This window comes from Brachypodium distachyon, chromosome 1 (assembly GCF_000005505.3).
Source record: "Brachypodium distachyon strain Bd21 chromosome 1, Brachypodium_distachyon_v3.0, whole genome shotgun sequence".
In the NCBI taxonomy this organism is placed as follows: Eukaryota; Viridiplantae; Streptophyta; class Magnoliopsida; order Poales; family Poaceae; genus Brachypodium; species Brachypodium distachyon.
The window spans coordinates 28,797,198-28,817,134 of record NC_016131.3 but is presented as its reverse complement, the minus strand read 5'-3'; the positions used below and the strand labels follow the sequence as shown (position 1 = coordinate 28,817,134).

Sequence of the window (19,937 nt, the reverse complement as noted above, 5' to 3'; positions counted from 1 at the left end):
GGTCACTGAATCTTTTCCACCGAAAAGGGGGATATTTTGGGATCTCAATATGTACTAGATGTACCTCTGCAGCGTTTCTTCTTCCTTTCATGGCGGCTGACGTACAAAAAGTGGACATTTACACACGCCCAGATCAATGCATGTCTCCTGCCCCTCTTCAGATTTCATAAAAAAAAAGTTCATCTACAATACAGATTTCATCAAATGAGAAGCAAAAGAGGAAACACTTAAAGAAAAAACATGTAGGCCTGCTCCCCTCTAATCTTTTCCAAGAAAGAATATGAAGACCCCCCCTAAGCTTGAAGTCCAAGGCACACCTGAACAGACTCGCGCGCACTTGTGAATTGCTGTGATCTTGCCTCTGTATCTTATCGAGTGCCTTGGTTTTGCAGCATGTCCTGGTCCAGATCCTACAATCACAAGCCAAAATTAAGACTTCAAATGTTCTCTAGCCTGCCAATTGCCAGGTGAATGCTCTGCCAGTGGTTTGTAGCCCCATGTTTGCTTATTTTTCCCTCCAGTTGTCTAGCTGTTGTCGGCTTACAAATAGGTAGTCAGGTTTCCAGAAAAAAAATATTATATTACTAACATGTTAAAAAGTATTTAGATTAGATAGATACTTGAAAATGGTATAGGTGGATTTTTCTCCAAAGTACCTGTGTAGCATGTAATTTTCCTACATTTTTGTAAATATATTGTAACAGAAATCTGTGGTCTAAGTTGTGTTTCTTTTTCTAAGTTTGTTCTTAGACATTTTTTTTATCTGTCAGCAAACACGTCCCCAGTACAGAACAGAAATAACGAGCAGATGCTGTTAAGAAAAACAAAAAGAAATAATGAACTGATGACCAGAATAGAGTGAGTAGGTGTTCTTCAGTTCCTGTACTGTGGCTTTACCTTCACGTATCATACCATACGGAGCTACGGCTCAGGTTAGTTAGGTACTCCCAACAGCACAGCAGCTTCCATTCCGTCCCCAGGGCACAGCACAATTCACGGGATACTAGTACTTAAACAGGAAGGGGAAGCGTAAAGCTTTTGCCGTTATTAAACTCGGGGCAAAGGTACACATGCTTGATGATGGCTGGCTGCAACAAATTCTGAAATCCATAATGAGCAACCTGCATAATCACCAACCCTTAACTGTATCCCATGATCCCCACTTTCCAAAGAAACTGAGCCTGCATGATGAGCTAGCGGAGTAGCTAGCTGAGGGCGTCGTTCGCCACTCTGCAATTCTTCTGCACACACTCAACCAACCCACTGATCTCATCCAATCATCCCGTTTTTCAGTTAGACAATTAAATTACTTTATTGAGTAGATTAGAAAATTAAGATGAGGGCTTGAAGATTTTGGAGAGAGCAGCAAGATTCCAGTGGAAGAGACCAAAAGGAGGCAGCAAGGCAAGAGGGGTAGTGGTAACAAGAAGACAGATCAGAGATGGGTGAGGGCAGGTGCAAGCACCAACCAACCAGAGCTACCCATCTATATCTACCCTAACAATGCAGTGCAGCACACTGCACACGGGTGGCTACTGGTACAAAACTAACATTTTGTCACATACCTGCAGCAAACACCTCCATTAATAGTTGGAGTTCTTCAAGTCCCAAGTCCCAACTCCTTGCAACCAAACCTCATTATCAGTTGCAAAATCCCAGTCCCAATAAGAGAGCCTCCTCATTCCTCAAGATGCATGCTTCTACATAGGCAGCAGAAGGAAGACAGTGGTGTTGTTGGTTTGGTTGCCATGGTTGCTGAGATGGGAGAAGCTGTAGAAGCAGAGGTGCCAGGAGCAGCCGGCCATGGTGAGGCACTCAAGGTACTCGAGTCCTTGGCATCGTCTTCCCTGACCTGCTCCATCCCACAGTTCCCAGCTAAGTGGCAATCCGTCAAGGCCAAGCTCCAGCAGCTCTGCTCCGGCCTGAATTCTCTGCGTGGCGGCGGTTTCGGCACCATCGTCGACGGCGAAGATGATGTGCTGGTTCAGTTTCTGCAGTCGGCTTCAGACACCGTGAGCAGCATCCAAGCTGTTGCCACCCAGTGCAGCGAGGGGTCGTACAAGGGCGGGAGGCTTCGCCTGAGGAGCGACATGGACAGCCTGAGCTCCAAGCTGGAGGCACACGTGAAGCAGCTCAAGGAGATGGTCTCCTTCGGCACGCCATCGCCACTGTCGCAGGCCATCGTCGCCGTGAGACCCGGCATCCACGCCGGCATCGGCGAGAAGACCTTCTTCCTGAAAGACCTCTTCTCCAGGATCAGGATCGGTGGCCCTGTCCAAAGAATCCAGGCGCTGGCCACCATCGGCGAGCTCATGTCGGAAGACGAAGCCTGCGTGAGAGTCGTGGCTCTCGACGTCGACGACGGTGTCACTGTGCTCGCCGGCTTCCTCGAGTCGAGAGACGCGCGCGTCCAGGAAGAGGCCGTGGGCGCCGTCGCCATTGTTGCAAGCTCCGACACCTACAGGGGAATGCTGGTCAAGGCCGGCGTGATTGCGCCGCTCGTCCAGCTGCTGGAGAACTCTGACACTATGGTTGCCAGGGAGAGAGCGGCTCAGGCGCTGAGGGAGCTGACGGAGAACTCCGACAACGTGTGGGCCGTGTGCGCGCACGGCGGCGTCACGACGCTGCTCCATGCCTGCTCCGATGCCGGCAGCAGCGGCAGACTGCTCTGCTCGTCGTTCGCGGTGCTGAGGAACCTGAGCAGGGTGGAAGAAGTGAAGATGTTCATGGTGGAGCAAGGTGTGGTCACTGAGCTGGTGAAGCTCTCTCAGAAGAAGGAAGAAGCCCGCAAGCTCGGCGCCGTCGAGCTGCTCCATTCCATGGCTCTGGATGATGCCGACGTCCGGGAAGAAGCGATCGGCATGGGGGTGATCCAGTCACTGCTCCAGCTGATATACCCTGACCTTCCTTATTCTTATAAGGCCAGGGAGGTTGCTCTTGCAGCCATCTGGTTCTTCTGCTTCTCATCTGTCAACTCCATGGATGATCTCCTCAGCTCAGATGTCCTTGGCTGGCTTCTCTTCTACCTCAACAATGGCGACTACACCATCCTCGAGTGCACACTCAAGATCCTGAGGCATCTCTCCGAGGTTTCTGAGGAGTACAGCAGGATGATGGGCAGGACAGGGTATTTCTGTGCCCTCACAAGCTTGCTTGGAGCGAAATCTTTTCGAGTCCGAGAGATGGCAGTTCAAGTGCTTTACAGCTTGCTGTTGCTTCATCCCAATCGCGCCATTTTCATCCAAGACGGCGATAATTTGGACAGGCTGCTGCAGCTGCTTGACCCTGCAGAGGGCAAGTTGATGGCAAAGGGCCTGATCCTTTCTGCTATCATGTCCTTGGCAGACACCACCAGTGGTAGGAAGAAGATCGTGTCGTCAGAGCATTTCAGTAACCTGAAAGAGCTGGCAGATTGCGGGGACTTTGATGCAAAGAAGGTCGTTAAGAAGCTAGCCAATAACAGATTGCAGACAATGTTCAGCAGAATATGGAGTGCTTAAGTTATTTTCTGACTCCCTTCTTTCCTCAGATGTCTTTGCTCTGCTTTACTAAACACCCCCTTGATAGCTTTAGTATATTTGATTTGCTGTCTATAGTTCTTCCTAAATTTTCTTGTCATATTTGTAATTCCTTTATATTGTATATTGCAACTTCAGTGAAAGTTAAGCTTTGTCTCAACCCATGGAACTATCTACTAGGAATAATTTTGCAGTTGTGACATGTAAACCCAGTGGTTCTTCCTCAAATACACAACAGCAAAATAAGACCATAAACCACAGATGAGTAACTTCATCAAACAATTGATTCTATGATCATTTTTTTCCTTTTGGCAAGCAAGAATACTCAAAGGAATTGGCGTGGGCAAGTCTTGTTTCAGACATAATAATGTACGCTGAACCGTCAACTCTGACAAGTCCAGCAAGCTTTCTGTACTACATACCAAATAATCCAAACACAGACTTTGGCACCTCACCAGTTTGTCAAGACTCAGTACCAAGTGGGAGTTAGCAAGCAACCAAACTAACGGATTAACCCATAAGTGTTACTTCATTACTGCAAAACGCCATAGAACATGGTGTGACCATCAAAAGTATTAAGACAAGAACATGCTGTCCTATTCACTTACAGATTCTTTATCTTGCCCCCTCTATTTAAGCATCCCGTGATACTTCAAGACGGGCATGTGAATCTACAGCAATTGCTTATCCAGGCTCCTAGCTGGCTAGCTGTTTGTGCCTTGTGGGCCAAATTAACTAGCTTAGTTTGCAGAGTCAGTAATTTTCCCTGCAGAGTGAAGTATGGATGTTTACGTGCCTCCTAAATTAATAAGTATTTAGTGGACTCGTAACACTGAACTTGCAATGAATTTGGGTTCATGCCTGCTCAGTCCATCCATCCCCTTGTTTATTTTAATTGAGAACACTTGTTATTGTCAAGAATCCTCCATTTTTACAATTATTGTTATGTCTCTTATCAACGATGCATGAACTGCAGTTGTGCTGAAACTAGAGTTTGTAACAGAACACATGTCTGCTGAAGTGAACTTGTGCAAAATTTACTCCACAAATTAACTAAAGATGCTGCTAGTCAGATATTTGCATATAAAGGGAACCATTTCAGCAAGCTTTGGAGCAGGATATCCTCTTGCATTCCAGACAAAAGGTTTCAGTACCACACCATGACACACACTTACTCAAAAACTAGAAACAAACTTACAGGTAACAGGTTATACTACACCTGTTAAAAGGTCTTCACACTCTGGTAGGACTTGACAAAAGAATCGGCAAACAAAGCATGAGATATGAATGGAATACTAGACTATGTAACACACTGCAAAAAGCCTCACCAAAATGCTCAAGTTAAGCAGGCACTCTGAACAATCATGAAGAAGGGCAAGCTGAGCTGATGGATCAAGATCATACTACTGCTCATTGCTCAAAGCTTCAGCTGCTGCCTCCTCTGGTGCTTCGACTTCAAGGACTCGCGCCTGGTAGGACAGAACGGAATCTCCGCCGCCCGCTGCCGCCGTGAAGAAAGACCGCTTCCCAGCCAAATCAGCAACTCGCTTGGCACACCCCGAGTCACGGGGAGTCTCATCAGGAGGTGGCATGGTCCTGATCCTAGGCAGCAACTCAGCAACCTTGTCAATTGATTCAGGAGATAGCTCATCATTGCAAGGCTCAGCAGGCATCGTTCTGATCTCCTCCCTCTGACTCGCATCCCCTGTCGACCCCGTGAGAGAGTCCTTGCGCCGCTTCTCTTGTGTTCCAAGTCCCAGAGACGCGCCAGGCATGAGGCTGTAGCGGCTCGGGACAACCCTGACCTTTGAACCCCCTGACGGCCTCTTGCAAGTGGATGTATTGCTAATGTGATTCATGCCACCTTTGGGCGTGAGCTCATCAACCATCTTGGGAGGCCCAAATGCCGCCATGCCCCTACCCTTGGCAATGGACTGCCTCTTCGACCTGGGGCTCATGCTGGCGCTCCTCGCCTTTGCTTTACTTGCCGGTACTCCTTGCTTACTGTCCAGGGTGGGCTTGGCATTGCTCGACGGCCATAGCTTGGTAGGGACTGTGGATTGCCTGGAAGACTGGCCTTCTTCTCGGATGGCATTCAATTTGTTGGAGAACGGCTTGACCCGACCCGCCGCCGCCGCCGCAGGCTTGCTGCTGACACCTTGCTGAATCTCCAATGGGCCGAGGCTGACGCCCCTGCGACGCTGCATCGGGGGCTCCTTGATCGGCTTCAGAATCCGGCTGGCAGCGGGACCCTGCTTCTGCTGCTGCTGCTGAGCCGCGGGGACCCTAGGGTTTGCGGCGGCGATGTCGAGGGGGCCAAGGCTGAGCCCCCTGCCCCGCGTCGCCGCCGGAAACTGCTTGGTCGGCTTCAGCTTCTGGGCGGCGACCGGCGACTGCTTCTGCGGGAGCAGGTTAGGGTTGGCAGCGGCGGAGGCGGCGTCGAGGGGGCCAAGGCTGAGCCCCCTCGCCCGCGGCCGCGGCCGCAGCTTCGTCGCGGCGGCGTCCCGCTTGAAGGTCTCGGAGTCGAGCCCCCTGGATGTGCGCAGGTGGTGGAGGCGAGAGGAGAGCCGCAGGATCTCCGCCTCGATGTTGCCGATCTCGGCCTCGACGTCGTCGTCCTCCTCCTCGCGCTCCGGGCGGCGGTTCTCCTTCTCGCCCCTGCGGACGGGGGTGGCGTGCGCGAGCCATGCGTTGGCGGAGGACGAGGAAGAAGAGTCGTCGAAGGCCGCGTTGTTCCAGACGTGCACCAGCGGTATCAGTGGGTCCTCCTCCATCGCCGCCGCCGCTGCAGCAGCGTGAGCGGAGAGATCAGGGGGGCGACGGAAAGCAATGGCCAGCGACAGCGCGCGAGGTCAAAATCGGAGAGCGGATCGGGCGGGGGTGGGTACCTGGATGGAGACGACGAGCCGATTCCTGCTCCTCCGGCGTGATTCGAGGATCGATTGAATTGGATTGGATTTGCGAGGGGATTTTTTTTCTTCTCGTTTTTGCTTTTGAAATTTCTGGGCTGAATGAAATGGGGAAGTGGGGAGGAGGATGCAATGCGGGGAAGGCGGAGAAGTGGGTTTAAGAGGCGGGTCTGATTCGACCGTTGGGGGCTTCGGGAGCGGAAGGGGAGAGCGTCAGTCGTACGCTGGAACGCTGGAGCGCATCGCAGCACTAGACGTTGCACTTGCAACCACCAAACTCCGCTCCTTCTCAGCTTTTTGCCGATTAAAAATGATAGGGAAAGAAAGTCGTTTCTCGTACATTCTACACCGTCCTTGATTTATTTTTTTAAAGAGTTTAGCTTACGTGTATGTACACTCCTATGTTCGTCTCGTTTCTGGGGGCAATGCGTGTATGTATACTCCAGTTCCAAGTTTCCACAGGCAAAAAAATCAAGGATGGTGCCAGCGTGTGATACAAAACTGGCGACGTGGATTGCACGGAACCCGCGTAGAATATGGCCAAAGTTCCCGTATTTCCCTCCGGTTTGAGTGCTCGGACGATCTGAATTCAAAATGTCCCAGCAAGACCACGCAGAAGTGATAGCTTAACGACACGTCATGACTCATGGCTTGTGAGTTTCATTGCTGAATTCTGTCACTCCTTCGCACGCCATGTCGTAGTAGTAGCCTAAGTAGCGAGGTGTCTAAAAAATGGTGAATGCTTTTGACGGTGCAAAGTGAAGCAAAGAAAGAGAAAAAAACTTTGACCGTTGTGTTCTCTGCGAAAAGATTAAAGATGCATCCATTTTTCCAGTAGAGAAAAGGGACACCTATGAGCCTACGGAGCATGGACTCTCTTCCAGTGAAATTAATGGGCCGCTGAATCCATTTTGCAACACACGGCCCAGTAAGTTTAACAGCCCACTGTATTACTAGACAGCGGGAAGACCTCCGTTGCAACAGGAAACCCTAGCCGTCGCCGCTGTCTTCGAGGAAGTTTCAATCTACAACAGTTCCCCTCGTCTCTCACGGCTATCAGGCATTGAGAGATGAGAGAACCATGGATCAACGTCTGGCACTCAGTTTGCTACCTTTTTTTGTTAGGCGTCTTGATGATGGAGATGTCGTCGTCTAGAAGATTGCTTCTCTGGCTTCTTCCTCGTCCAGGTGCAGGCGTTGTAACCTATATCATGGAGTCAGTGGTTCTCATGACACGTCTTTTCGTGTTTTTGGTTTTTTTTCTTGTTGATTCATCGACGCAGAAACAGTTTTACAGCTTGTATTGCAAGGGATATGACCCCGGCCATGTTGCCTTCAACGTTTTAGGTTCTCACCGTTTGAGGTGGGCGGTTCATGCGGTTTTTCAAAACCTCCGAGGTTAATCCAGCTTGTGCAAACATCATATTCTGCAATTTTGTCAACAAATACGTGGAGAAGCATGAAGATGCGAAGGGTGGATAAAGAGAAGTTTACTTTGAGGACTACAATGAAGCTTTTAGTTTTGTTGAGTATCTTTGATATTTGTGTTTGTTCGTGTATCGATCTTTTGTATTTTGTCTCATGAATCAATAAAATCAGATCGTTGCTCTAAAAAAATCCACTAGATGACGGGTATTAGATTTTTTGTTGCAATTCTAAAAAAAAGATTTTTGTTGCAGGTTAGGACACTAATCCATACGCCTCGTTTCATATATTTTCTTATTCTTCCCCTAAAAGAAACTTTTCTTATTCTTTGGTGTAAGATTTAAAAATCGGCGACGGCTATCTATCAGCCACGACTTCTGTTGGATCATCCTAAAAGCAATTAGGATGAGAAAAACATGAATGGTTTGATTGGCACGGGACATTATAATCTTCTCACTCAACGTGTGCATCAGTCAACGTAGAAGCCGAAGGTTACCCTTCTTTTCAGAAAACTTCTCAAACTTAATCACATATGCATGGTATAACGGTAAATTTAAATAGCAGCAACTCACATACTAGTTCTGCAAGGCAAAAAGAGTACAAAGCTTCCCGGTCTTGCCGCTCGTAAGAAGATCAAAAGGCCGGAACGGTTTGATTGATGGCTCGTTGCACGCGCATGACTGATGGGAGACACCTAGACGTGCCAGGATGGGCGGGCGGGGTCAGTTTTAAGGGATGAAATAGGTAGCGAGTTTGGCTCGTTATAGATCCCGCAGTTTTAATTAGGTCCCCAGAGGAGCAAGTGCAGGAGCTTCTCCGTCCTCGCAATCTCCGCCGTCCGCCGCGGCGTCATCTCCCGCTGCCCCGCCTGCTTCCACGAGCTCGCCCTTGTTGCCTCCACCGCGTTATCGTCGTCTGCCTCAGCGCGCGGGGCTGCTGCCGCTGCAGGGGGCGCGTGCGTGTAGTAGTGCGGCTCGCCCGTGTTGTTGCCGTGGAGGCGCCGCAGCGACGTGCGGACGGCGGACTCCCGCTTGCACTCCCGCCCGTCGCACATGCCGGCCGCCCACCCGGTCTGATCGACGCCCCTGCAGTCTCTGCACACACGGACGGAGACACCTGACCTCAAGTTTACAGAACTGACGGGGTGCACAGCAGGCTCCTATGTGGCTTTGCTTCAGCTATCGCTCGCTGGTTTCTCCTCCTGGAAACTTGTGCGCGATTTATACACACACGGGGCACGTACTGGCTCATTCCTCTGGGGCCGGCCGAACTCTGCTGGACGGGAGCGCGCGAGAGTCCACGGGTTTCTTTTGGCCCGTTGGAGAAACGACGAGACGGCGCGAACGAATCCAGGGAAGACGCCAAGCCAGCCGCTTGCACCGAAACCGGTGGGTGCCGACCGTGCGGCGCGGGAGGCGGTCTGTTTGCACGTGCACCCGACTAAGGCGACCCGGTGCGGTGCGTACACAACAAGGGAAAGAGAGCCCACTGGTTGAGTCCAAACTAGAACCCCACCCCTGGTTTTTCGGAATCCGGGTGTGGTCTACGTCCGAAACCAGCAACGGAGCCCCCTGTTTCCCAGACCCACCATTTCTGGCCCAATAATCCACGCGCACGCATATAAAACGCCACCGCCCATCCCCGTCGTAGCAGCAACACACAGCATCAACCGGAGCAAAACGCCAGCGCAATCAACCTCTGCAAACTTCCCCGTACAAGACAGGGGATCACCGGAGTCCAGGAATCGATCGACCGGAGGTAGTAAGTAGTACACAGAGAAGAGATCTCCGCAAAGAAGAGATGAGCTCGTGGGCGAGCAAGAAGGCGTCGTCGCTGGTGGTGGCGACGAGCATGGCGGCGGTGGAGGCGCTCAAGGACCAGGCGGGGCTCTGCCGCTGGGACTACGCGCTCCGCTCCCTCTACCGCCGCGCCAAGGTCGCCGTCCCGGCCTCCCTCTCCTCACCAGCCTCCTCCGTGCCCGCCGCGGGCAATGGTGCCACCGGTGCCTCTGCTGCCGCCGCTCGCGCCCGGCCCACCCGGCCCAGGAGATCGGAGGAAGAGAAGTTGCAAAAGGCGCATCACCTCGTCTGCTGGGGACCCAATTAATTTGTTACCCCGCGCGCTGTCCCTTTGTTGTTCTACTTCCATGAGATTCCAGCTTCTCTGTTTTCTGTTTCTTCCTAATCTCGGCCATCCGCGAATGGTGTGCTGTAAAATGAAAATCGAGATATATATTTCAAAATCAAGATTTTGAAATATACCCCGTCCTCTGACTTGATGCGAACTGACAAGTGATAAATCGGAATGCCATACCTACTCGCTCTTGAACATTCCCATTCTCAGGCCGGAAGCCGACGAGTCAACGACTGTTAGCATAACTGAAACCTTCCGGCTTCGGCTGATCAGTCTTGAGGAAACTCCTGCAATTTTCGGTGGGGCTCCGAATATCCCCCTAAATTTCCGAACATTTGCAGGAATGGCAGAACTCCTGCAATCAATATCAGCCCCATACGCGCCCGATCAGCTATGTCCCTTGGCATCTGACCTCTTCTCCTTCTTCTTCTTCTTCTTCTTCTTCTTCTTCTTCTTTTCTCCCTTGGCATCTCGGCGAAGGCGTACCAGCACCTCGTTCGGCGGGACTTCGCGCCACAACCGCCGCCGCGACGCCCCCATGTGCCCGAGCTCGGCGAAGCCGTCAGCGACACTGTTGCCCCTCCGGGGCACGTGCGACACGGACGCCTTGCCGATCCGCGGGAGCATCTCGGCTATCTTCTTGATCTGCTCCAGATCCTTGGTCGCCCGGACACGCGCGCCGCTCGTGATGTCATCCACGGCGGTCTTGAAATCACCCTCGACACAGATGTCCCGCCACCCGTTCTCCAGCGCTAGCTCGAGCACGCGCCGGAGCGCGGCCAGCTCCGCCACGGAGCTCGTCGCCTTGCCGATGCTCTCCGCGTAGCCCAGCACGAAGTTGCCATTGTGGTCCCGGACCACGCCGCCGATGCTCGCGCTCGTGGACTTGGACGAGCCGTCGAAGTTGAGCTTCAGCCGGCCTGCCTTCGGCTTCATCCATATGCACGCCGAGCCGCGTTGTTGCAGGTTCGGGGCACTCGGGCGCTTGCCCTTCATCGTCGCCGATTTGGGTTTGGGCGCCATCGATCAAGCCTGCACGCGTACGTGTACAGTACGTTCTTCAGAAGAGGTGCTGGTGCAGCAATGCTTGGCTGAACTTTTATAGCGATTGCGTTGAAAGATCCAGTTTGAATACAAGAGGATTCTTCAGCTACCCCACTTAAGAGGACTTGGAGAATATCAAAGCGTAGGAGTATAAAATGTGGAAGAACTCAAAGAACCTAAAAGGCTTTGTCTCTGTCGCGTTTACAAGCTAGAATGCTTTCAAACCATTGCGTGACGTGCAAAATTATGGAAAACCTGAAATTGTTCGTCTTCTGACTTCTGAGTTTTCATACACATAGCGGGAAACCTAACGGGCACGTGTATTTGGTCCGGAAAGCCATAAACCGAGCGCGCATCCACATTTTGTCACGTATACATACTATATCATTTCCTCATTGTTCATGTCATTGTGCGCCTCGCGGAAGGACCTGGCCCTCGCGTCGCTCCTCACGGGGCGGCTCGGGAGGCGACCAACCTAGCCGCCGCCAGCTTTCTCCTCCGGCCAGCCTCCTCCTCGCCGCCGCCTGAGAGATCCGACGGCCAAGTCCGGCTGGCCCTCGAGGACGGCGACGGCGGGGCGTCTTCTCCTTCGCGGGGGCTGCGCGAGAAGGCGGCAGCGGTGGCGCTGCGAGCTGCGCAAGGCGGCGGCAGCGGGCGGGCTGCCGACGGCACGGGTCGGCGGCTGCGGATGGTGCTGCGACGGGCTTCGCGGGCTCAAGGGCAGCGGTGGCTTGCTGCTGCGGCCTGGAGGCAGCGGGGCATTGGGTCCGTTCCTGCTGCCGTGGGCGGCGCTGCAGCGAGGGGGCTGCGGCTCGGCCTCTTCCGGTGGCTTGGATCCGGCCGGATCTGGCCCCGGTCGGGCTTGGCTGCGGCCTGGAGGCAGCGGCAGTAGGCGTGGTGCTTGTTGGATGGCGGGTGTCTTCTCGGTGCAGCGGCAGACTGCGGTCTTCCTCGGCTCGCCCTTCCCATCCTCTGGAGGTTCTGCCGCTTCGGTGAGGTGTTCGAGACGCTTGTTTGGACGGCATTGGATCTTCCATTGCGGCCTTGTGGTGCTACCCCTTCGTGGGTGTGTGTGGTGGCAGGGGTTCTTGCAGGTTCAATGGTTGCTTGTGTTGGGAGCGGCGGAGCAGGCCTCGGCGAAAGCCCGTGCTACAGCTTCGGCTTGAGCCAACGATGGTAACACCCGCGGGCGTCATTTACCTCCTTGGAGGCATCGTTCTTGTGGCATTGGTATTCTTCTCTTGTCGACCGAGCTTCAGGGGAAACCTCAGAACTAGTGGCGTGGATCGGACGATGGCGGCGCAATGCGCCACTTCCCTCCTTGGTGGCATCGCTTTTGGAGATGACGTCAGGCGGGGACCAGTGGTGAAAGGCGGTTTTTCAGCGAGGTGTTCGTTCGCATCTTTTGTGGCATTGACGACGGTGTTGAGTTGAGTTTGGGCTGCGGCAATGGTTTTGGTAGTCGGTCATCCGACATGTCCGTTGGCTCTCTATGGTTGGTTTTGCTTCATCGCTGGGAAGTCGGAGTCGCCAGCTCAGAGGAGATCAGAGGAGTGATGTGTGATGACGATAACTTGGTGATGGGTGGTCCGGTCTGGGAGGTCTTGTCGGCACGAGCCTTGCATATTGCCTCTACGAAGCTCGCCATCAGAATCGGTGCTGCAGTGTTGCCGACGTGAGTGGCTAACTGTTTGGCATAGGCCGACACGAGCTTGCACGCCTATTGGGACAGGGACTCCGTTGTTGGTTGGTCGCGGTGAAGTCGGAGTCGCCAGCTCAGGACGAGTGTTTGTGTGATGACGATGACATTTGCGTGCCATGCCTCGGCATCGTTTTTTCTTTCAGCATTGTGCGTGGAATGTGTGTGGGTAGACAGGTTGGCCAGAGTGTTTGTGGAGTTGACATGTTTCATGTTGACACTGTGAACGTTTGTTTACGATTTTAGCCCGGATTTCCGTTAAATTAACTGGACAATTTTCATCTGCTTAATTAAGGATTGAGTCCTTCGGAGTCCGGTTCGAAAAAGTATACATGCTATAAAATCCACTAATGGCTCGTTCCATGTATACGACGGAACACAAATCCGGTTTTGAATATACTCCCAAGCCGGCATATATACAATTGCTGGTTAATTTGCTGTACAAATTTTCTGCAAAACTAAATACCAAACGAATGGACACATATGCATGTCCACGAACAAATAGTCACCGCTGCACAAATCGAACTGCGCGCGGGAAATCACGTATGCACAAACATTTCCACGCGCAGCCGTACCCGTACGTGCGTACGTGCCGATCTACTCCCCCTGGGCGTCCCGATGCAGGTGCTTCATCACCTCGGCCGGCGGCACCCCGCGCCACACCTTGGGCCTCGCCGCGCCGTGCCCGAGCCTCGCGAACCCGTGCGCCACCGTGTTCCCTGCCCTTCCCACGTGCGACACGACCATAATGCCCCCATCTTCCTCTTCCTCGTCGTCCGTCTCGAGCAGCGGCAGCATCTCGGCGATCTCCACGCACAGCCTCCGGTCCTCCTCCGCCCTTCCACTGACGACCCTTCTTCTCCCCTTCCCGCGCGCGGCGTCCACGGCGGCCATGGCGTCGCCCTCGACCCACAGCGCCCGGCCGCGCCACCCGTGCTCCAGCGCCAGCTCCAGCCCGCGCTTGAGCGCCGCCAGCTCCGCCACCGAGCTCGTGGACCCCTTCCCGATCCGCTCCGCGTAGCCCAGCACGAACCTCCCCTCGTGGTCGCGCACCACGCCGCCGATGCTCGCGCTCCGGGAGGACACGTGCTGCCGCGACGACCCGTCGAAGTTGAGCTTCAGACGCCCCGCCTCCGGCTTCCTCCACAACGAGCCCCCGCCGCCGCCCACGTGCATTCCCCGCCGCTTATCGCCGCCTCTCGGCGTCGCAGCATTAATGCGGACGCCGGCTACGGCGAGGAAGGCTGCTGCCGGTACGGGGCTCCTGCAGTATTGCTGCAGCATCGTGGCCAGAGGACGTCGGTGCACGGCGCCTCCCAGCATGCTGGCTGCGGAGAAGAAATGTGGTGTTCTTTGCGTGTATTTAGCGACGCCCACGTTCTGCCCAGAGGTCGACGGTTCTTTCTTGAAGCTACTGCCCACGTAGCATGCATGAATTGAACAACACTACTACTTGGGCGCAGGGAGAATGTCAATCCAGGGCTTAGTCAGGTCAAATGGAGGAGGAGGAGGAAGATGGTACGGAATAAATGGAAGAAGCAGAGAAGCCAAGTATTTGAACTGGTTTAAGGCGCGAGCTAAGAATATGCCCCTCCCCCGCGCGCAAAACTTTTTGCGTGTAGTTTTGCCAATAAGGGAAGGCAAAGGAGAGCTGGAGAGGAGGGTATCTGTGCTTGCCTTCTTTTCCCCTGAATTACCTGTCGGGGAAGCAACCCTACGTTTGCTTGCTGCCTCGAAATTAAATTGGTGAGTGCCAGCTGGATTTGGGCTTCTAAAACGCCGAAGCTCGCATGATCCGCATGGTTGTGGCGTGGGCGAATGTTCATTTACCGCGCACAAGTCGTGGCTTGCGTTTACTGTTAATTAAGCGCCGCGAGGAATATTCTTCAGCAAAAAATAGGATTGCTGTTCACTGCTATTTTTGGAGGGGAAATCCAGTTGTAACAGCTCGAACTTTGTGATTTTTACGAGTTTAACTTAAAATAGAACTGAAGAATTTCTTTGTTATTTTCTCGGACAAAGTTAAAACAAGGCATTTCCTCCTCGCCGATTCCATAGCATAAGGTCCTGCTCTGCTTGGTTCGTTGTTTTCGGCCCCAAAACCAGGGTATTAATTGGTCCGGTAAACAATTCCGCCGGAAGCCCAAAGAGCCAGTTGGTTCGTCGTTTCCGTTTTCTTTTCCGCCCAGGTCTAGCCCATTACACACGAAAGCGTTTACAGGCCTCGGTACGTCCGGAAAAGAAAACAATGACGAGCGATCGCCGCCGGCGCCGAGATTTTCCGGATCGATGGTGCCACTGTACGCCATGTGCGCCGCCCGCGCTGCCGCCTGTAGATCCATCACCCACGGTGGATGAAGCCGCCGCCTCCTTGCTCGCTCTCTCCTTCAGCACTGGCTCGCCGGCGCTCGGCCCAGCCCAACGTCCTCGCGCTTGACGACGTCTGCTGCCGCCGTGACGACCCGCGTGAGATCGGGCAGCAGCTCCTGCCGGCCCTCGCCGCAAGCCGCGGACGTCCTCTTCTTGCTCCGACGGATGAGGTAGGACGGCGCCACCTGCAACAACTCTGGTATACCCTGCTATCCAAACGGCGATTTGCAATTAGGAACAAATACGACGGTTTTCTGAGGGACGAGTAAGTTACAGCCTTAAAGATTTACCGGGTTTCCAAGCAGGGCCTAAAGTTTTTTTTTCCTAGTTCTGTGTTTCCGCGAATCCAGTGATGATCAGTGGCCGAAAAATGTGTGTGTCATCTTCTATCCGTATCCGCTTGCATGAAATGGCATTTTCGGAGTCACCTGTCCGTTTTACATTTTCTTTGGCGGATTTTTTTTTTAGGGGGTTTTGTTTGGCCGATCTTGTCCGATCTACTGTTTCTTTTAGAGGATTTTTTTTTAGAACGGTTTTCTTTTAGAACAGTTTTTTTAGAGGATCTTGTCCGTTCTACTGGTTCGGGAAAAATTATCCGCGGGCGATGTCTAGACATCCATCCATTCAAGAGTATCACTATTGGGCTGGATGCGGGGTGGGTTTAACCCATTCCCAGGCCTAATTGACCAGGCCGGCCGTCTTCACAAAGCATGGGCTTGAAGGCCTCCCTCTTCAGCCCATGGACTTTCTAAAACGGAGCAGGGCCTAGCAGGCTAGCGCAGGATTGCAAAGAGCCCAAGGATAAACCCACCTCACAGCCTTGCCGCGCCCTTCGGTGAAACTGGACTCTGGAAGTCTGGCTTCTCTCTCAAAAAAAAACAAAAAAAACTGGACTCTGGCTCAGCAAGCATCGGCACCGGGGTCAAGGTCAAGCACATGCTGAGCCGCCGCCGCCGCCGCCGACCCAGCACTACAGAGGAAAGAGCAGCGATCTGCGCGCCCCGTCCGGCCCCGGCGCAGACTCTGCGGCTTTACACGCAGTTTCCTGCGCAGGGAGGAGTCGAGAGTCGGCCCGGAATCAGATTATTAGAACGAGTCGGAACCCCCGTCCGCCGACCGTCGGCGCCGGCAACTTCAACCCAGCAGCAAAGCAGCTTCGCGTGCGGCTCGGTCGTATCACGGGCTCACAGGTCACGGCGACGCACGCAAACACACCATCATCCAGGGAAACGCATACGACAAGTCCACGGGTTGGCTGTTCGTTTCCTTTTCCCGGTTAAGTTTCCTGGCTTTTTCTTTCCTTAGCTAGCCGGGTCAAGCAGTCCAGTAGCTAGTACACAGCCAGATAATCGGTTAGGAATCATACTAGCTGGAGAGGCAAAGGAAGGAAGCTGGATAATTCTACGGGGGGAGTTTCGTCCGTCCGGGGCTCCGGGCCGATGGATTTGTTTATGGACAAGTGTGTGAGTAACGCTGAGCATCAAAATGATCTTGATTGATTCTCGAGGATAAGCAAGAGCAGGGCGATCAATTGATGCTGACAGTCTCAGCTGCCTATAAGCACAGCTCGACCCGGCCTGGAATCGGATCCGCGACAGGCCGTGGGTGTGTCACCGCCAGGAGACACGCCAGATGAAACGAAGTCCTTTGCACATATTGTCCCCGGTTCGTTCGTTTGCACTTTGCAGTGCGTACCATGCTTTCGTTCAACTTGGTACTAGAATACTCCTGCACGCTGGTGGAGTAGTAAGTATTTTTCTAGCGGTGCTTAGGAATACTTAATCCGTTAATCTACTGCAACTTGGGAGAATCTAGCCGTGAGTGTGATGCATGCATTGCGTCGACCTGGGGATGGATGGATCGATCCCAGCTCGTGATCCGGTGCTTCTTTGCTTAGTCAAATAGGACTTGCAGAGGGTGGGCAGAAGAAGAACCCGAGAAGCTGTCATCCAGAGCGTCTGTGTCAGTTTACAAGCCACGCAGCTGTGTCTCTGGCCAAGTGGACAGCTCGACTCAACGGCTCAGTCTGCAGGCAAGACACATCTGACTCATACACTGCATGCCCTGTTTGCGTGCAGCAGCAGCACCTGTTGATTTGCAAGGGAGCAAGCCTCACGTGTGCAGACAGAGAGATCCGAGTGGAAGATAAGGCAAGTCGGCTACTGCTCGTAGATTTTGTACGAGCTCTTCTTCCACGGAACTCCGGAATTAATTTGGACCGTCCATTTTCTTCTATCTAAAAGATCAGATTAGTTACTACTTCTTAATACTTCAATTAGAGACGTGGGAGTATCAAGTGAACCAAACGGGAGTAGTAGGGTAAAAAGGCAAACGTCGGCAATTTCCCGTCGTTTTCCCCATCCCAATCTCTTCCTCGATTCACTCCACAAGCAGCTCTCTTCCGCCGGCGCTGTAGACCGCCCCCTGAACTCCTTCCACCGCCGCCTCTAGTGCTGCGGTTTTACTCGTACGCGCGTTCCACGCCGCGGCCACCCGAGCAGGTGCAGCACGACGCCCAACAACTGGTCCGACGAGACTGGGTGCCAGGATAAGGCAGCGTTGACGGCAGGCATCCGCACGGGCGTTCTCCTCCCAGACCGTGTTTCTGCCCATCGCCAGCATACAGCCGTCATCCGCTGCCAACCCGGCTCTGGCGTTCACGGTGAGTTAGTCTGAACTTTGAGGATGCAGCGGGCTGGATGCGCGTGCCGGCGCCCCTCGCCTGGTCCGCGGAGGTGACGAGGAAGAGGAAGGGATCGGAGCCTAACTACTTGACGAGGGATGAGCTGGACTGCGGGATTTTTTACTCCACATTCTTCTTTCTATTTAAAATGTGAAAGGACTAAATTATCCTTGCCTGATACTCCATTCAACTGGAAAGGAGTATTGGGTACGGTAGAAACTGTCTTTTGTATCGAATGGTCTTTCTTGACCATAATACACCTCTAGGTTCTTTTACCCAAAAAAATTCGCATTTCTGCAGCACTTCAGCACCATTTCTGCACCTCTGGGTTCTTCTCAAGTGGGCACTACAGAAAAAACCAGAAGCATAATTAGAATTAAGAAAAGATACGGAGTATAAAATTTAGTACAGATTGCACACTGTAACAGCTAGCTAGAAGCGTAATTAACGAAGAAACCATTTAGTACAAATAACGCTTATTACGCCCTGTGGATATAGCTAGTGTTCTGCAACTGCAAGAAGAGAGTGATTCGCGAGTGTTGTCGTTGAGTTTAAATTATTTGAGCCGTGACACCTCCTGGGCGTACACGGAACCACCGGTGTCAGCGGGAGCGGACGCCCACCAAGGGGACTGGCGCGCTGCCGCTGCCGTCGTCGCGGGCGGCAACGAGACAAGATGTTTAGACAATCTTTATGCGCGATCAGCGCGAGACAGCCAGGATACTTGCAGGAAGGATCGACCGATGCCTGCCACTATGCGTGGCCAATTATAAGATGAATAAATAAATAAAGGATTTGATGCAACTTGCTGGTTCGAAAGCCTAGCAGCCGTGGAAGCGAGAGAGAGAGTTCGTGCGGCACAGGCGATTAGGCAAGGCGTACTACCACAGCTCAGTGCCAATCACATGTTTCGTTATACTATTCGGTCGTACTAGGCTCGTAGGGGCGTGGCAGACGCAGATCAATGTGAAGCATAAAAAAGTGTTAGTAGGACCGTAGGAAGGCACGGAGGCCTAGGCCACCGGGGAGCCACAGCTCGGCCGTGACCTGGAAACAGTTGTTTTTCTCCGAGTAAAAAGGAATTATATTAAAAAATTGGAGAACTAACGCCTCCACAGCCGGAGGGTAGAACCCGGTCAAACAATCGTGCAAAACTCAATGCGCGCCTGATTCGCAGGAACATGACTAACACGATTTTATGAGTTATCCCCTTTCATGAAAGACGCATGGTTACCACAAGCAGCCAGCAGCCTAAACTCGACGGCAATACTGACAAGGCAAGATCTATCAGCGATACTACTACCTGCGAACAGTTCACGCGCGCGGCACCTCCTTACCTACGGCATATCGTGCGTTACGTACCGAGAATCACCGATCGGTTCGGCTTGGTTGATCATGGAACAGATCGAATCCGATTGGTGAGCCGAACGTAGACGAGGCGCTAGTTTGCACCAGAAATGAATTTCCCGGCCGGTTCATGCACGGCCTAGGCATGGGGTGCATGGGCATCCCTCCTGATTCCGTGATTCGATATCCAAGTCAGTCGCCGTCGGTGCCGGACCACACACCGATGGATCAGCCGCCCGGCACCGTTGACACGGTAACAGATCAATCAAACAGCGCGTCCGGGTCCGTCTGGTCTCAAATGAAAACCCGTGAAACAGAAGAAGAAAGTCCATCAGGAAATTGGGTGCGAAACTCACAGACCACACCCCGATCAGGCGCAGTGTACGCCGACGCGGAACCCCGACGAGGTCCAAAAATCGGAAGAGCACCGTCAATTAATTTTGCTGCACGACGTGGACGGCTGCTAATTTTAGTTTCTGGACGCTGCCTCGCGCTCGTGCGGGTGGAGAATTCAGAAAAGAGAGATAGAAGGCGTCGCTGTCGGTCCCGGCTGCTTTGCTTTCCCACGCGCGGCGCGCCTCCGGTCCTCCCGACGCTTTTGAAGCTTCCGGCCACCTTTCCGGAAGCTCCCCCGGGCCGACATACCACGCTTTTCTGTGCGTTCGCTTTTACTACCGTAGGAGCAGATTTCCTTCGTCGCTCCGTTTCGTCACGTACGCAGAGGCAGAGTAGCGAGTTGGTCAGAGGCTCAGAGTCGAGGCAGCAAGAAAAAGCAGAGGAAATGCGAGGCCGGCAACGGCCAAGACTGC

At 53.1% G+C, this 19,937-nt stretch overlaps 5 protein-coding genes across 5 annotated transcripts; 2 read left to right on the top strand and 3 right to left on the bottom strand.

Moving 5' to 3' along the window:
* Positions 1–1,489: 1,489 nt before the first annotated feature.
* On the top strand, positions 1,490–3,680 carry LOC100831191. The gene has a single exon (XM_003560418.4). It carries the CDS (start codon positions 1,695–1,697, stop codon positions 3,498–3,500), a length of 1,806 nt encoding a protein of 601 aa, XP_003560466.2. The 5' UTR covers positions 1,490–1,694; the 3' UTR covers positions 3,501–3,680.
* Positions 3,681–4,594: 914 nt separating this feature from the next.
* On the bottom strand, positions 4,595–6,594 carry LOC100822206. The gene is made up of 2 exons (XM_003563389.4): positions 6,407–6,594; positions 4,595–6,303 (listed from the first exon to the last, which is right to left on the bottom strand). The coding sequence occupies exon 2, from the start codon at positions 6,290–6,292 to the stop codon at positions 4,922–4,924; it is 1,371 nt and encodes a 456-aa protein (XP_003563437.1). The 5' UTR covers positions 6,293–6,303; positions 6,407–6,594; the 3' UTR covers positions 4,595–4,921.
* A 2,901-nt stretch (positions 6,595–9,495) lies between these two features.
* On the top strand, positions 9,496–10,112 carry LOC100830882. The gene has a single exon (XM_010229034.3). The coding sequence runs from the start codon at positions 9,653–9,655 to the stop codon at positions 9,956–9,958; it is 306 nt and encodes a 101-aa protein (XP_010227336.1). The 5' UTR covers positions 9,496–9,652; the 3' UTR covers positions 9,959–10,112.
* A 116-nt stretch (positions 10,113–10,228) lies between these two features.
* Positions 10,229–11,005, bottom strand: LOC100830574. Its single transcript, XM_003560416.3, has one exon. It carries the CDS (start codon positions 10,979–10,981, stop codon positions 10,373–10,375), a length of 609 nt encoding a protein of 202 aa, XP_003560464.3. The 5' UTR covers positions 10,982–11,005; the 3' UTR covers positions 10,229–10,372.
* A 1,846-nt stretch (positions 11,006–12,851) lies between these two features.
* On the bottom strand, positions 12,852–14,426 carry LOC100830266. Its single transcript, XM_003560415.4, has one exon. It carries the CDS (start codon positions 14,049–14,051, stop codon positions 13,326–13,328), a length of 726 nt encoding a protein of 241 aa, XP_003560463.2. The 5' UTR covers positions 14,052–14,426; the 3' UTR covers positions 12,852–13,325.
* Positions 14,427–19,937: the final 5,511 nt, after the last annotated feature.

Bases quoted from the DNA above. Each gene is read 5' to 3' on its own strand.
- LOC100830266 (XM_003560415.4), bottom strand. From the start codon at position 14,051: ATGCTGGGAGGCGCCGTGCACCGACGTCCTCTGGCCACGATGCTGCAG.
- LOC100830882 (XM_010229034.3), top strand. From the start codon at position 9,653: ATGAGCTCGTGGGCGAGCAAGAAGGCGTCGTCGCTGGTGGTGGCGACG.
- LOC100822206 (XM_003563389.4), bottom strand. From the start codon at position 6,292: ATGGAGGAGGACCCACTGATACCGCTGGTGCACGTCTGGAACAACGCG.
- LOC100830574 (XM_003560416.3), bottom strand. From the start codon at position 10,981: ATGAAGGGCAAGCGCCCGAGTGCCCCGAACCTGCAACAACGCGGCTCG.
- LOC100831191 (XM_003560418.4), top strand. From the start codon at position 1,695: ATGCTTCTACATAGGCAGCAGAAGGAAGACAGTGGTGTTGTTGGTTTG.